The 17,138-nt window shown below is 37.1% G+C and overlaps 2 protein-coding genes across 13 annotated transcripts in view; one reads left to right on the top strand and one right to left on the bottom strand.

Moving 5' to 3' along the window:
- The window catches only part of CTBP2 (C-terminal binding protein 2), a 277,898-nt gene extending 265,777 nt beyond the window's left edge, over nt 1-12,121 (top strand). For 11 of the 12 annotated variants that reach the window (XM_081954491.1, XM_081954484.1, XM_081954481.1 and 8 more), the window contains 3 exons: nt 2,452-2,579; nt 3,461-3,578; nt 7,748-12,121. In XM_081954491.1, the coding sequence (XP_081810617.1) occupies nt 2,452-2,579; nt 3,461-3,578; nt 7,748-7,928 (427 nt within the window). In that variant the 3' untranslated portion in view covers nt 7,929-12,121. Of the gene's footprint in view, nt 1-2,451; nt 2,580-3,460; nt 3,579-4,872; nt 4,975-7,747 lie in introns of all 12 variants that reach the window. The other variant, XM_081954483.1, reaches the window with a different exon arrangement.
- ZRANB1 (zinc finger RANBP2-type containing 1) overlaps nt 11,397-17,138 on the bottom strand; it is a 33,232-nt gene continuing 27,490 nt past the window's right edge. The window contains exons 9-10 of the mRNA XM_081954479.1: nt 14,688-14,917; nt 11,397-14,013 (exon numbers count right to left, since the gene is read on the bottom strand). Coding sequence (XP_081810605.1) covers nt 13,795-14,013; nt 14,688-14,917 — 449 coding nt within the window. The 3' untranslated portion in view covers nt 11,397-13,794. The remainder of the gene's footprint in view (nt 14,014-14,687; nt 14,918-17,138) is intronic.

Raw genomic sequence — 17,138 nt, 5'->3', positions numbered from 1 at the left:
ACTTCATAAAGATTTTAGAAACCTGCTGGAAAGTTTTAAAGATCAGCGGGAGCCTGTTGTTGTTGAGCTGCAAAAACTTGGGGCCATAATTGGCTTTGCTAATGGACTGAGTTAGCTGTAACTCAGTTGCATTTCCTGTACACCTAATAGCCTCTCCTGAATTCTTCAGGATTTTCTGTGAGGAATCCATTGTAGTCCCTTTCAGCAAAAACAAAAGATGCTCCTTTAAGCAGAACATTGGCATTATGGCACAAACCTGAATTTTAAATTGAAAAGTGACCCTCTCTATTAGAATTGCAGCTCTTTCCAAGCAAGAAAACAAGCAGTCACCAGTGGCAAAGGTCAGTGATTTGTGACTCCCTGTGGCTCCACGAACAAAAGTATCACTTCTGCATGGAATCTGGGCATCTGCTTAGTTAGACTCTGTGAGCTATTGGATTCAGGTCCAGAAAAAATACAGTTATTGAAAGAACCGTATTATCCACATGCTATTATTTGCAATAAGATATATGCAGTGCTACTTCAAGGAAGATCCAAGTGTTGCTATAAACCTATGAATTACGGACGACATTTCTAAATTGAAAATGTAAAAGGTATTATGATTAATGGCTTCATATGTTATGTGGATAAGTGCATTAAATTGTAGAAAGCTGGAGGAAACTCCCACCCCAATAATAATGTTTCGAGGTTATTCAGAGTTTGATGGTATTTCAATAGCCTCACAATGTTGAGGCTCTGATCCTGTCCTCCTGCTGAGAATAATTCTGATAATCGGTTTCATAGTGTAGGGCAAACAACAGAAGCATTGTCTAAAACCATAATAGTATTAGCAATATAAAATCAATCCATCATCAAGAGTTCTACAAGTAACTTGAACACAGAATCCAGTCATAGGAGAAAACATTGCAATAGATCTAAGAATCACTTAATTGAGTATTAGGCAAACAGATATCCCTGGTGATGTCAGCTTTTCAAGTAGCAGACATTTCCATTGATAGATGGGCAACCATATATATTTGTTGAATTAATTAATTAATTAATTGTACTAGGAAGGTGGGTTTCAATTCCACTGTCACCGCTGCAACATTTAAAGATCTCTTCCTTCATAATTTCACCAAGCAGACAGACTCACCAGCCATGGTTGGAAAAAAAACCACTGGTTTTCTGGGCGAGACCATATATGAGTTTTGACAAATAATTCAAAATATATTTGTCAGTGATTGGAATGGGCAAGGTGGTAGGTATGGATAGCATTGTAACCAAGACCCGCCGCCACTATTGTACATGCAGTGACAAGTATGAACATTGAGGCCGGGATGCATCTATCTTGTCTATTTTGACTCCCACTAACCTGTACCAAGAACAAAATAGGGAAAGCAGAATGCAAATTTCCTGATTTTCTGTAATGGCTCAGTGGGGAATTCTGGGAGTTGAACTCAAACTCTTATTAAAGTTGCCAAGACTGGAAAACTTTGATCCAGATGAAGCCCTGCTTTATATTTTTCTTGTCAACTAAGAATAAGTGTCAAATGGTTTTTAAACTCTAGAGGCCATAAATTACTTTGTTGTCCACATACATTACTGAACCAAAAACTAAATTTCAATTAAAGGTGAATGAACATTAAGTTGGGGAGATCCTTGATGCTCTCTGAGTTTGGTTGTTTTCCTGCAGGCATTTCATTACCAACTAGGTAACATCATCAATGCCAGAAGGCAGTAGTGATTGCTCTTTGTTTATATATAGGTGGCTTGAATATAAACTTGTATTTAAATAGAGCAAACCTGGCAAAAGATTTTGCAAAAATTGATTATTTCAAATAAATAAGGTATTTACTTCCTTGTTGCAATAAATCCCTTTTTCTCTCACAATCAGTGACTATTTTGAAAACTAGCTTTAATACCGGACTTTACGTCCTGTTGAATTCCAAAAGAGCAAATGATAATCACAACAATGTACTCCATTGCTACAGTGAGGTACTTCAAGGAGAAGCTTGAGACCATTGCCCTCCCTATCTTATTTCCCTGCCCTCTTTCTATTCTAATAGATTTTTCCATATCAGTTAGAAGAAAATTGGAACACTCACTTAGATTTCATGTATCTGGGCAGACATACGAATAAAACACATCTGGCGTCCCTGTCATATCCAATTTGATTGCATCTAACATCTTAATCTGCCCCAAGTCCTAAAAACTTGGATTAGAAATCATTTTCCTTGGGGAATTTGTCAAACCTTGTCGTTTATTATGCTTGGAAAGCATTATGAAATTATTATTTTTTATATCAGCTCATTTTTTTGAGGTAGTGGTTAAACTGGAACGAGATTTCCGGTTTCCAACCATCACCCGTTATTGAAGAAAAGCAAAGAAGTAGTGAAATGGGATTCTCTGGTGGGATTTCATTCAGAGCTTTTTTTATTTAAAAAAAATCTTGTCTCTAAAATGTTTTTGTAGCTTTGCTCAAGGGCCCCTGAAAGATGCGCCCAATTTAATTTGTACTCCACATACTGCTTGGTACAGTGAACAGGCGTCACTAGAGATGAGAGAAGCAGCTGCAACAGAAATACGCCGAGCGATCACAGGTACCCTAATGTGCTTTGCTATGGGTGAGGTTCGGTGCCTCCCCAGAAGGCTCCCCTGCGTCTGGGCTGAATCTTATACGCAAATGTTTCTGATCCTGAAAACCTCCCGAGACAGAAAACATCCTTGCTTGAATATTTCTGCTGCATTCTTTTGTTTGGGATTAGAAATCGGTCTCTGAGTTTCCAAGACAGTTGAGGAGCATAGGTGACATGTTTAACCCTGGGAGGGAGGGATGTGGTTTTGTTTTTTTGTTTTAAACCAGGTTTTGCCAGCATGATAGATACCAAACCAGAGTCTAGAATAAGACTTGATCATCATATCTATCAGTATTATAAGAGTATTCTATCAAGGATGTTATCTCCACTTTCATGGAATGGAGGCTGAATATTTTTGTGGCAGGTGGAAAGGATATCCCATTTTGATCAATCAGAGTGTTAATATTTTGTCAGCCACTTTTACACTGCGTATGAATTTGCCATTTCTCTATCAATTACTTGGCTAGTAAGGTACACGAGACAGCACCTCTTCCAACAGCTGCTTTTTCCAGTAAAGCCTGAGAGCAAGTAAAAACGATGTGCTCCAACGGGGCTTATAAACAGCAGCAGAGCAAAGGGATGGAGAATTTTAAATTCTAACCCTTTAAAACACTCAGTGTGATTCTTGGCAATTATATTAAACAAGCAAACACACCATGTTGCATACTGTTTCATCTTCAGGGAACTTCCACTAGCTTCCTTCATTTTCAACACCATCCCAAATTGGAATGGAGTCGGGAAGAATATTCCCACAGCCCTCAATTGAAGGATTGTGGAAAAACAGAGCATTTGATATAGTGTGCTACATAATAGCAGTAAGTCTCTTAAAATTCTAATTATTCCAGGTCGCATCCCTGAAAGCTTACGGAATTGTGTGAACAAGGAATTCTTTATCACAACCGCTCCTTGGTCAGTAATAGATCAGCAAGCAATTCATCCAGAGCTCAATGGTGCCACATACAGGTAAGATAAAAGATTTTTTCTTTCTTTCTTTCTTTCTTTCTTTCTTTCTTTCTTTCTTTCTTTCTCTTTCTTTTTTTCTTCTTTTTCTTTCTTTCTTTCTTGGTAATTCTGTCTGTTCAACAAAGGGGCTTGAAGAATGAGTTACTCAAAATCTAAGATTTCTGACTGGGTGGTAGTAATCCTTCAACTTTGTGTTTTGGAACTTGCATCCACAGAGGATGCTCACTATTGTAATCTAATCAAGAAGTGGTAGACGGTTCTGAGAGATTATTTTCATTAAAATCTTGCTCTGCCTTCCCTATCATAAAAGCATTAAAGACACAATCTTGGCATTAAAGTGCCTGCCAGGTCCCCAAAGTTCAACAACCAAAGAAATGTTCTCTTGAAATCCAGGCCATCAAGTGAGATCATGTCATAATGATGGGCTAGAAACTATTTTTGATCTCTGTTTTATACTTCACGAAAGGCTTTCCTTGATTTGAATATCAATTTATTCGGTTATAACTTGTTCCACTAGATCGTTTAAATAACTTTGAACATGCAGAACTCAGAGGGCCCCAAGAGATTTATACTTACAAATAGTAACTTTAAATAGTAAATAGTAATATTTAACTCAAAAGTCTAGAAAATGTCAAAGTTTTCTGCCATTTGGGCGATTTTTTTTTAAAAAAATTGCACCCTTTGCAGGTTGTTGGAAGTTTTTTGCCTCCTGAAAAAGCACCTTTGGGGCAACCATGACCTGGATGGCTGAGAATCTCTACAGACTATATACCCTTTACAATTTTAGAACTTTTTAATTTAATTGCTTTAAAAACATAAAATATATTTGGTATAACTTGGCTTGCTTATACTATCATGCACATTATAATAACCCTGTATGGAACAGTATTCCAGTAGGGTAGAACCTGGGCAGTGGGGTTGAGGGCAACTGTAATCCAACAATTTTGGAATGGCCCTACATTGCTCACCATTACTGGTGTAATCAGATATAAATGCACCTATTTTGCAAAGGTGATAAAATTTTCGTGAAAAAAAGACAATTCTTATAATCATATATTCATCTTTATGCGCTACCATCCTCTCCACTAGATGTCTTGCTGGTTTGAGATGGGAACATTGAGCTGAAGCAATGCATCAGTTTTCATTTATCAGAAACATCCACTGCTAATCCACATATCTGTTGTTATGAAATAGTCTTGAAATATAAGCTGTAGGCAAACTTTAGACTAACTAGGGAATAAGGAAGATTTCCATTGCTCCTCTGTAGTTTCTTATTCTTCATTGGAATTAATAGGAACAGGCTGGGGGAGTGGGAAGCTTTTGACCGGAAGAAGACAGTCTGGAAAATACAATAGTACCCTTCAAGTAACAAAAAAGAAGTGACACAGAAGACAAGGTCTGTCCTTCATTATTTCACAAGGCACAATATGCAATAACCGATTGACGTTGTATTGTGCAGTTTCCAGTTAAATGTTAGCGGGCAAAAATGTCTAAGCCCAAGAACAGTTCAATATAATAGAATCTTAAGAGGATTTGTTTAAGGAAAGGTTGGACAGCTGTCCGTCCTGGATAATTTAATTCAAATTCTTCCATGGAATGGCAGTTGAACTTGATGGCCAGAATCGCTTTTTACAACTCTGTGATTCTATTAAATTTCCTTCTTTCTCAAGTAAACCGAGAGCAGAACCTTTTATTAACGAAAATAAATTATAAAGTCTTAGTCTTTCAAAACCAGCTGTGTATGATTTTATTTTTCAATTATCCCTATAGATCCAAGAACCTACAGTATACTTTAGACATAATAGAAAACCACACTAAAGAACATGCATATACACACATGCATACTCACACGCACGCATGTGTGTGGATGTGGATAGCTGTTTGAAAATGGGGATTTTTTTTCCCTAAGAGGTTTAATTCCCAAGCAAGATGAATCCAAACTTAAGTTACAGACCCCAGAAACTATCCTGTGGTCCTCTTTCAGTACAAAAAACGTTAAAATCTTTGGACGTTCCATAAAGATTTATACAAGCCATTTAGTAATCTATTTTTTGCAAACAAGAATTATGTAATACAGAGAGGCTTCCCTTGTGAACCCTCATTCAGCAAGCATTCTAAATTATGATGATGATGAACCAGAATGATATACGGTATGTCCAATCCATGAAGTGGTAGCCATTACAGCAGTCTCATGGTCATATGATCGTGATTTGGGTGCATGGCAAATGGCTTGCAGATAGGACAATTGCAGTGTAGTTGTGGTTATGTGATCGCCATGTGAAACCTTTTCTACCGGCTTCCCACAAGTAAAGCTAGGAGAAGATTACAAGTAACTGCCAGTCCTGCTGATATTTTCCTCACTCCTGGCAGCCACCCACACTTCATACACATCTACTCCATAGCACTTATCCATGTACCTGGTTTGTGCTTCCCCACCCCTAGCTGTCACCTATCTGTTTGGGACTTCCACTGCTTCCCATGTCATAGTCACATGAGATCCTTGATCAATAAACTGTGTGGTCCTGGGGTTATGATAGTACTGGGACTACCACTGCTATAATAATCATACAGTCACGGTTAAATAAGGCAATTTCTTGCCAGCTCCCTGCAACCAAAGTCAATGGAGAAGCCAGCAAGAAGTTTCAAGTCCCATGTCAGCAGGCAGGTCAATAGCTGCTGCTGTGTTGTGGACGGGACAAGGGAATTCAAAGAGATGCAAAGAAGATGTGACAAGAGTTGGGTTGGGTGCAAGGGGATGCACAAGAGGTGCAAGTCATGGAGGCTGCACAAGGTTGTAGTATGGATTGAGGAGGTGCAAGGGGGTCCACAAAAGATGCATGTTGGAGAGAGTATGAAGGCTGCATGAGACACATAGGTCAGAGAGAGCGCATGAGATCATGACACAGGTTGGGCAGGGTGTGTGCAAGAGGTGTGAGTCAGGGAGGGTATGCCGAGTGCACAAATAGCTGGTGTGGCACAAGCACAAAGAGGCTGAGGAAAGACACATGGGTAGGCAAGACTTATCCTGCAACTTGCAACTTTCTCTGACAGCTTCCACATTGACTTTCTGGGGAAGCCCTCAGGGAAGGTTGCAAATGCTGATCATGTAAATTGCATGTCACGCAACTAGTCATAAGTTCTGGGACTGTCTAACATCCAAGGACTGGTTGTAATCACCATTCATTCAGAGCCTTTGAATGATCACTGAATGGGCCTAAGTGAAGGATTGCCTGTAGATGTTTTGAAAAGGTTGGCAACCATTTTGATTACGTTGTTATGATTGTTCAAGTCAATCTTGATTCAAGGTGACTGAACCAACAGGCTCATGTAGTTTTCTTGGCAACTTTTTTCAGAAGTGGTTTACCAGCACCATTTTTTAAGATGTTTTTCAACTTCTCTCACCCCAGTTGAAAGAGGTCAAGCTGGCTTTTTCAGCTAAGGAATACGAGGACTTCACTTTCCCTGGTCCCATTGCAGAGCCTTTAACTATTACACCAAACTGGCTTTCTTATTTTGATTATACTGGAAATAGAATTGAAGGAACATAATCCATTAGTATTCATTTGAACAATTATTTGTAACTTTATGAACTTCTGTATACATTTACATAGTCAATCAATTTTAAAATATGCACTTTAGACCATTTTTTAAAAATTAATTTCTAAAATAGTTAAATAAGCATTGTTACATTTTTTTTTAATTAGGTTAATGTGTCGCCCATCTCGTCTAGATAATTCAAAACTAAAGCTAGGTTATATTCTTTGAAGTGTTTCCTGAAAGAGATATTCATCTATTGCAGAAAATCTCACTTTTCGTTCTTTCTTCCAATAGAAAAATTTGGCCACTGTTTCTGTCTTGTTATCTTTTGAAAAAAGATGCAAAAAAAACCAAGAGGATTTGGGTTCAAGTAAGATTACTTCTTCTACTGCTGGGATATATATTCTGGTTGTTTGCACAGGCTTCTAAAATAACAGGAATAAAGAAATAGGATAAAACCATTTTTTGTAAGAGCTGTCTTGAAAGAATTGAAATAGATGTTATTACTGAACTTATTAGGAAAATAGTTTTCCTACGGGATTCCCCAATCCCTTAATCATTATACCATTGCTTTTTCTAGAGAAACACGTGTGCATTCATTTTCTTCTAATTAAAAATCCATTTCTTTCTAGATATCCACCAGGAATGATGAGTGTTACTCCAGGTGGAATCCCAGCAGCTATGGAAGCTATCATTCCAGGAGGGATTCCAGTTACCCATAATCTTCCAACTGTGGCCCACCCTTCTCAAGCTCCATCTCCCAACCAGCCCTCAAAACATGGGGACAACAGGGAACATCCAAATGAGCAATAGCAGACAATTAAAAGCACTCCAATTTGGGACCAAGAGACGTTGGAAAAGAAAATGACAAACTGAAAGGAATTTGATACAAAATTTGTAAGGTTCATTTTGGACAGATGCATCATGATGTTCCAGTGTTAACGACGACAACCACAAAAATTAAAAGATAGGAGTCAAGACTTAAAGGAGGGAGGGGGAAACAGAAGAAGTCATCTGCTTACTGAAGCACTGAAAACTAGGATTTGATAACATTACTGATCAGCTTCTGTTATTGTGTATTTAAGTTCTTTCATCTTTACATCAATCACAAGAATAATATATGTATCTTCTATGTCCCTTTGGGGGGAAAAACAGCTGATTGAAGTATCTATTGCTTAGAACATATCTAACAGGCCTAACAAAACTTACATGATAATAGAGAGGACGCCATCCTGTGACTTCAGCCCTTTCCTTACTCAATTACCTGGCTTCTCTTTCTACACCTTGAGGAAAGATGACCCACACACGGAGAGACACTTTTGCTTGTTACAGTTATCTGTAGCCACTAATTTACTGGAGGGATGCTACTCAAGTTTAATTACAGTTATATAGCTTAGAGAGGGGAAAAGGCCTACGTTAACTTACTGCCTTTTTCACAGAAATTGATGCTTTTCCTACAAGATACACTTAATAAAGTAGCTGTAAGTTCAATAACACATGTTGATGATGCAAAAAAAGTGTTAAGTCTCACATTTATATTCAAATATATTTTTCTCAGTTTTAAATCCACAGCTATTTTATTGAGTGGAAAAGTCTTGAGCTGGAAAGGATTCAAGAATGTTGCATTTCCTTATGTCTCAGGAAAAAAAAAACACTTTTTATGGTAACTTGTCAGACTGTATGAACAAAACCCACTTTTTTAGACATTGAAGTCTTCTTTTCTTCATGTGGTATTTTATACAAGAACACTTCAAAATGTGTTATTAGATGTGACTGATTTTAACAAATCCTATTAGATTTGTATCAACTAGTTACATGTTATATTCATAGTCTTTTGTGAAACATCACCTTTTTGTTGAAAAAGATGGCTTATTCTGAGCCTTTGTATGGGTACATTCTGTTTCTGTGATAAAAGTTTAAAAGCTGTCCCAAACAAAACAAAACCAGAACCAATGGCTACCAGAAATATGTTTTGTTTTAGTGTATTACCGTTACTGTATTTGTTTATTGTAAAGGTGGACATATAGCGTTCAGTGCAGTTTTCAATAAAAAGTGACAATTTCTATAATTTCAGTTGGACCAGGCCCTCAATGTTCTTGAACCCATTCGAATTGAGAACATTACAGATCCACAGTAGATTAAAAACTTTCATCCTTCATAGACTATTGAACATTGTAGGATAAAACTGGATGGTGACTTTGAATTTCTCAAACGTGCCTCATCCCAGAAGTCAGTATGTCTAGAATCTGAGAATCCTCAGCATTTGGGTGAGAGTTGACAGGTTTGTTAGCAAGTAGCACTTAAGACTTATATACCACTTCACAGTGCTTTACAGCTTTACCTCTCTAAGTGTGTTAGAGTCAGCATATTGCCCCCAACAATCTGGGTCCTCATTTTATTGGAAGGCTGAGTCAACCTTGAGCTGCTCAGAATCAAAATCCTGGAGTGAGCAATGAGTTAGTCCCGCAAGTACTGAATTCTAACCACTGTGCCACCACGGCTCCGATGATCCTGATCAAACATCATTTGGAATTCCCAGGACAACATGGAGAAAGTGTTCCGTCTGTGCAGTCTTTTCATCATAGCAGAACATATTGTATAATGGGAGAAATATAATGTGTCTGAATTCAAGATACTCCAAGAGCAAAGCATTCTAAGCAAAGAGACTGCTCTTGCCCTACATGCAATCTTAGAAACTCTATTACTGCTAAACATTATGGAATTAACAGGTGAGGTAAATGACATTTTATACTGGTCAGCATCATTTGCTTTCATGCCAAGTGTCCCATAATAATCTTATGGATAATTAACAGCTACTTTGCAACCACTGTCTTTCATTCTGCTATCAGTATGAAAAGAAAATGTGTATTTCATATGAGCCATAAACTCACTTATGGACCATCCTGAAGAAATGATTGCAATGACTAAAATACTTTTGTGTATGTTAAAACTTTTATAATTACTAGTCAATATTCTTCCAAAAGCCTATGTGCTATGTTGGAAAGGAGTTTATGTGCAAAAGGAGAAAATATAAAGTTGCCACCAGCTCACACACTGCCATTTTCTTTCCATAGCAAAAGCTTTAGTCTGGAGCAAGGGTGACAAACACGCAGCCCAGATTCATTACACACTGGCCACTCCCACCTCTGTTTTACCAGGAAGGGGGGAGTTTCGATACGTCCCGTCAAGATGTCACGAGTTTGACACCTCTGGTCTGGTGCAACATACAAAAGAAAAAAAATTGGTCCAGGCAGGAGTCTGTATAAATCAAATATCACAAAACTAAATGTACAATCCAGTGTCCTAGGACTTCAGCCATGAAAGTATACAAATATTTGTGGCCATTAAGATATCTGATACTAAAATTAGCTTGTCAGTGAACTTTTAATGTGGTTTGAGAAGGCTTAAAGGAAACAGGAGACACACACAAACTATGGAAGCAGAAATCGAAAACAAATCATTGGTACAAAACTTATATTTTGTTTTGAATTGATGGAAAAGCACATTACCAGCTTGAACATATTCAAGGGATTCAACTTCATAAATGTGTCAATGATCTAACACTGCAAATATGTGCAACTTACCATAGATACCAGAATAGAGCAACCAGGAGAAGAAACATTGATGAATTACAGAAAACATTTTAGGAAGTCACACAAATGAAGGTGAAGTAACAAAACGTTTACACTGGCATTAGTGAATGTTTAGAAGCTGCTATTCTTGGAACTTTGTTCTTAAGTCAGGAAGTAGCATTCCAAATACGCATAATTAGCATTCATGAAAAATACTTGAATATGCCAATCATATTTGTTGTGGGATGTTCTACCATTAGTAAATGTACTGAATAGAGACATTAATTTTGTATTACTTCCAGTTAATAATTTGAAGGGGAAAATCCCCACTTAAAATCAGATAGTTACTTAAGAGGAGACTTAGTGTTGAGATTTTTATACCAGTTGCCATTGTAAAAGTTAGCTTACTAGGCTAAATCTAAGTTAAATGATAGGAGAAGAGGCATGCCGCTAAAATAATTTATAAAATACTGGTATAATTAAGAAAGCATAATCCACTACAATAGAACACAGCTTTGGGGGGAAAATAATTACCATACAAAATGGTGGAGGTGGCAAATCATTTTGACGCTAACCATAGAAGTTGTGAGGTGTGTTTGTTTGTTTCAAGAGAACAGCAGGCTTTGAAATAAGACATAGAACAAAATTTCTGAATAGGATAAACAATTTAAGTAATAAAGGTTCAAAAAAACCACAATTCAAAAAAAAATAGGACAGCAAAATATTCAGTTTAATTTGGAGCACTGTAAAGAGACTTTACAAGTTTAAAAGAAAATCAAACTGAAGTCTGACCTCTAGTTTTAAAGCAGGGATATCATGTCAGAATACCTCCAAGTTTGTTTTAAAAAATGTAATCCTTCCCAAAAATTATACATCAGATGACAGGCCTGCATACTATTGCAATTAGTGTTTCAAGGCACAGCTACAATTAATAACTGCGCTGCTATACTGTAAGAGCAACTGGAATTACAATCTATAAAACCACTGACTTCCGCTGAGCCTCATAAGGATGTACTGTGACTATATAATAATATGTATATTGCTGCTTGTATAGCTGTATAACATGAAAATAAAATTTATATTGCTGATTTTTTTAAAATCCCTACTAGCAGCCAAATGCATTTATTCAAGAAAATGCCTAAAGCCTTGGTTAAATACGGCTAAACATTCTCTTCTCCTATTAATAGGGCAGAGGAAAATAAAATAAGATTTATATTCAAGAAGGCCGTATCTCATTGCAGGAAATTGCGGTTAGAATTGAGAAGTAACTCCGATTTGGAGCACAACTTGCAACATTTCAATTTTCTTCATTCTACTCAAGCATAATCACCTAATTTATTCTATTAGTTCAGGAATGCAGGAAAGAATGTAGAGCAAGCAGAGGACTAAGGTATTAAACTATACCCCTTTTAACTGTCTTGGAAAACTTAAAAATAGGAGTATATCAAAGCACAACCTGTTGTAGGAAAAAAACCCAATGATTCTACTGCTCTGTAAATTTATCACAGGTCAATGTGATTCTCTTTGTGTAAAACAATAAGCTTCTGTAAGAGTGAAAAATGTATTGATATGTTTCAACACAGTACCTTGATAAAATGTCATTGTTTATTTGTCAGTAGAATTATTTTGAGAAATTTTTGTTTAACTTTCAATTGCTTGAAATGTACCATTTTAAAAAGCAATTAATTCAGAATGGTTCCTATGTGTTTACATCCATTTAAAAAAGGTACAGTTTCTGTTCAGATTCTTAAATCAGGGATTCTATCTTATAACAGGTTCCATGTCATCATTTCCACCATCATTGGTCTTTAAAAAGTGCTTATCAGGATCTACATTTTGCATACAAAATTATTCAACCTTTAGTGTTCTTACAGTGAGTTTTTGGGTAGGGCTAGATCCCTTCAATACAGCATAGCTAAGGTAATCAAGTATAATAAAAAGATTTTTTTTTTTTTACTGGAGAATATATTCTGAACTGATAGTTCCAGGAAGCTTACAAGTTCAGATGTGGCCACAATCAGTCAACATGCACAGAATTCTGAAGGTTACATTTTAAGGAAAAATAGTACACAGGACTTCCCAACAAACTTTAGAATGAAGGCTTTTAAGGAAAACAGTCAAAGTGCTTTCTCACTCAATTTTAATGACCAAGGAATGCTCCTCAGTGGAAGCAATTTTAACTTGCATGGGGAAAGGCTTGATAAAATATTAATTTCTATAGTACAACTCACAGCAAGACCGGGTTTGGACAAAATGCAGTTCAGTTTTACAAACTCCACACAATTGTTTAGCATAAAGTTCCCTGGAACAGCATTTTTTTTTACTATTTTAAGTAGCCTGAAAAGGGGGGGGGGGGTTATTCCAAAGTTGTGGTACAAAGTAGTAATGGATACTAGAGAAGTCTTTACAGAAAATAGTTCACTTAAGTCGATTTATCATCCCTTCCATATGTTTTCCCTTTAAAATTTCATTTTATTATACTGTAATGGGCACAATATTAAATTTAACAGAACAATACATTTTTAACACGTATGAGTTACTCTGGTTATATGGCATCAACAAAAAAAAGAAAGAAAAAAAAGCCACATGATCTGATGATCTGATCTGGGCATTAGCAAGATTTCATATAAAATGTTATTTCAAGGAAATATGTCAGAATGCTTAAAAAGAGATGCAAAATAATCAAATTTTACTGTAAGTCTCAAAAGGAACAGATATTAATCAACAATGTGCTTTTAAGTGCCCTTATTCAAAAGAATTTCCTCCAATAATTGTAAGACGCTGGTTACACGTTTTTTCCTATTACTCAACCTTCTTACACAACCATATGTGGTATAATTAAGGGCAGATGTACAACCGGAAAAATGTTTTCTGTCTTGGTAATAAAATTAGGCCTTTGCTTTCTTTTTCTTGTTTACAAATGAGTCCAACCAACATACTTCCTTCTTGCATCAGATGAATCTCTGAATTCTTCCCATGCCCACTCAAAATCCTACGCAGGATGTTCCCTGCTACAATTGGGGCACCATGCAACAATTTGCGAGACTGCTCCAAGAGCTGGGGTTGTCACCACACACTATATGCAGCTGGTATCTTTTGTTTTTCATTCATTCATCATCATCATCTTCATCTTCCTCTCCATCTGAAAGGGATGTACAGGGGCGGATTTGTCTATAGCGGTCCAGCCATTTCTCTACCATCTGCGTTACCAGGGGATGGTTACGCCGGCGAGAGCTTTTCTGCATAGCAACCAGGACTCCACCTTCTGTCACGCAACAGTCCAGCCATTCCCTAAGCAACTTCTCTTGCTGTTCCTCATTACCAATCTTCGGAGAAAAAAATACAGACAACATGGTCAGTTTAGTTTAGAATACTGCCAACTAAAAGAGACAAGTGTTGTGTAACACTCGCTGTGGCCGATTCAAAAATCTACTAGCCAATTCCTAACTGTAGAATTAATTAACTTCTAGTAGCCACATAAATAGATTTCTTCCATGACGATCTATTGCCTAATGCCTACTTTTTTTAAAAAAATATGTAAGATAAGATTGAAGAAATCTAACAGTTCTGTTTCACAGGCCGAGTTATGAAAACCCATTTATCTGTGATCATGCACCAGACAGGCATCAAATAAAAAGCCACATTTTTAATTGCTACTTTAAGGTTTCATTCCTAATACAATGGTATGGGTTAAATGTTATTAGAAAGTTGGCTTATCTTTTCAGGCACTGTCATTCTGTATTTTTAGTTATAAAATTATTCATTAAGAGGGACCTAAACTATCTGGTTGTTGCTTTTTCCTCAATAGTTTAATTGTTATAGCTGTTTTTGAAAAAAACATCTCTCATTCATAAAGTCCTCAGTATAAAGTAAAATTTAGCGGTCAATAGATCTCCTGCATGCTATCTATAATTATGCATATTCTTGGGGCTTTTATTTTTTCTCATCTAATACTTGAGTAACATCTCTGATGTAACCATAATTATGAAGCATTTCTTACCTCTTGAGCAGACAGGAAGTGAATGTGCAGCAGCTTCCTTTCACTGTCAACCAACGGTAAAAAAGTAATAGTAACATCATCATCAGTGTTCAAGTTAGCACCAGCACCTCGATTGCCATAGCCATCGTTCTCCATGGCAACCAAAGCAGAGAAATGGCCCCTTGTGTAGCCCAGAGCAATCGGGCTCTTCCAACAAAAGCTCTGTTCCCATAACAAAGGCAAATATACACCTATGAAAAAGGGAAGGTCCAAAGGTAAATGAACTTGATGCATTGTTTTTGGTGAAGATTTTTATGTAAAGCATGACAATGAACATAAGTCTTTAAATGTACCTCTCAGTAGAAAGTTGAGTCTTTATCAATTAATGGATGTAAAAAGTTGCAAATATAGTCTAATAATTGAGTCTACAGGTAGTCTTCCATTTATGGCCAATTGTTTAACAGCCATTTGACACACCTCAATTATGATCCATTTTCAGAGTTACAAAGGCCATACACATCAGTGGTGGGTTACGACCGGAACGTCCCGGTACAGGCGTACCGGTGCCTGCTGGGAGCACCAGGTATCATTCCGGTACGGTGCTCCAGAGGGCCCACCCGCCCGCACTCCTTACCGGTATTTGAGCTCTTCGGCACTTCCGTGCATGGAGCATATGGCGCCTGCGCGATGATCCACCGAGCAGCTGGATCGTTGCAGGCGGTAAGTACGCATGCACGTGCTGCATGCGTGTGCTGCACGCGTTCATGTGGTGGACGCCCAGCCCCATTGCACTGTACCGGTTGCACTGGGATCCGGAACCCACCACTGATACACATCCATATTGTCGCATAATTGCATTTTGGGCACTTGGCAACTGATCCACCTTAACAGCCATTTGCCGCATTCTGCAGTCATGTGACCATGATTTTTGACTTTTTTTTGTCAGTTTCCAGGGTTAACTAAAATGGATTTGCTTAACAACCATCATAAAATCCAATTATAACTTTAAATCCAGTCAGGTGATGCTTCAACTTAGGACCCTAATTCTGGACAGTCATAAGCCAAGAAATGCCTGTACTATAAATACTATCATGCAATCCTTAAAATAGTAATAGATATCTCTAAAGGAATTCCCATAGCAACTGAAACAATTCCAACTGAAGTTTTACCTTTTTAAAGTATTAACATGTTACATTTAACATATAGAACAATCTCTATTTTAATTATTCAGTCACAGTCTAGTTTCCACAGCTTTTAACATACATGATGCAATCTCCCTTCCAATACTCTCATTTGAGGAACTTAAAAGAGATTCAGAACTTCAACCAAACAACTAAAGTAGGACCATGCCCTGCCATGAGAAAATTTAGAAACTGGAGTACTACAAAGTACAATGCTGCTTCAAAGTTTTGTGTTTTTAACATTGCTGCATAAATACAATCTAAAAATATGATCTGTTCTCCAGACAAGTCCTAAAACTAGATAAAAATAACTCAATTAAAAGTCCATGTTTCTTTCAGCCTCTCTATAATTTCACAGAGGCTCAGAATACATCCAAGAGCAGACAGTAGCAACATATCAATGTATTTCATCAAAACAAAACAATTACATTGTTCTAACTGCAGCTTCTATATCAGTCCTGTTATGTGTCCCTAACTTTCCCATAAATCTAAGAAGATACTTGAGCTTTTCTTGGGACTTTCCATGGCTTCTCATTTTAAATTCATAAAGTGAAAGAAGACCCCAAAGAGCTGCCATATAAAGTGATGTTCATCAGACCCACAGATCATTCTTTGTTGAATCAGATGCCAATGATTGGCTCACAAGATGATTACGAGAGCACAAGCTTCTGCTACGGTCTCCTATTTCAATCTCTAATCCTGGAGGTAGCATGTGAATATCAAGACTAGCAGCTACTGACTGTTTTATCCTTCTAAATTTATCTAAGTCCCATTGTTGTCCCTTCCGAGCACTTACTGGTTTACTAGTAAATGTCAAAATGTGTGGCAGGAAACAAAGTGTTAAAGAAAGGGCAATAATTTAGGTTCTGCTACCAGCAAAAGGTAAAATTCTCAGGCAACGGTTGGAAGGCATGAAGACCCAAATCAAGACTTTGTATCATCTCGAATTGAGTAATTTAAGTGAAATTGTAAAAGAAAGGTAAGTGCAAACGAAATGTGACATAGATGTGGCCAAGAATTCACAGACCATTTTCAATATTCAGCAGATGTACAATATTTTTATTATTTAGTAGGCTTTAATTTTAAGATGTAGATAACCATAGGCAATTAATTTATACAAGACCTGTTTCAATTCTTGATTTCAATTAATTCTCTTTATCTCAGCTCGGAAAAAGTCCTACACTCCAGTCCTTTTTCTAAATGGATGGTTTCTGGTTGGTTAATCCATGCATATTATGTAGCCATTTTATGTGAATACCAGGACACCCAGGGAGTTCTTTTTTAATGCCCA

The sequence above is a fragment of the Natrix helvetica genome (assembly GCF_964273705.1).
Source record: "Natrix helvetica genome assembly, chromosome: 5".
Taxonomy (NCBI): domain Eukaryota; kingdom Metazoa; phylum Chordata; class Lepidosauria; order Squamata; family Natricidae; genus Natrix; species Natrix helvetica.
This window is presented reverse-complemented; position numbering and strand designations above follow the sequence as displayed.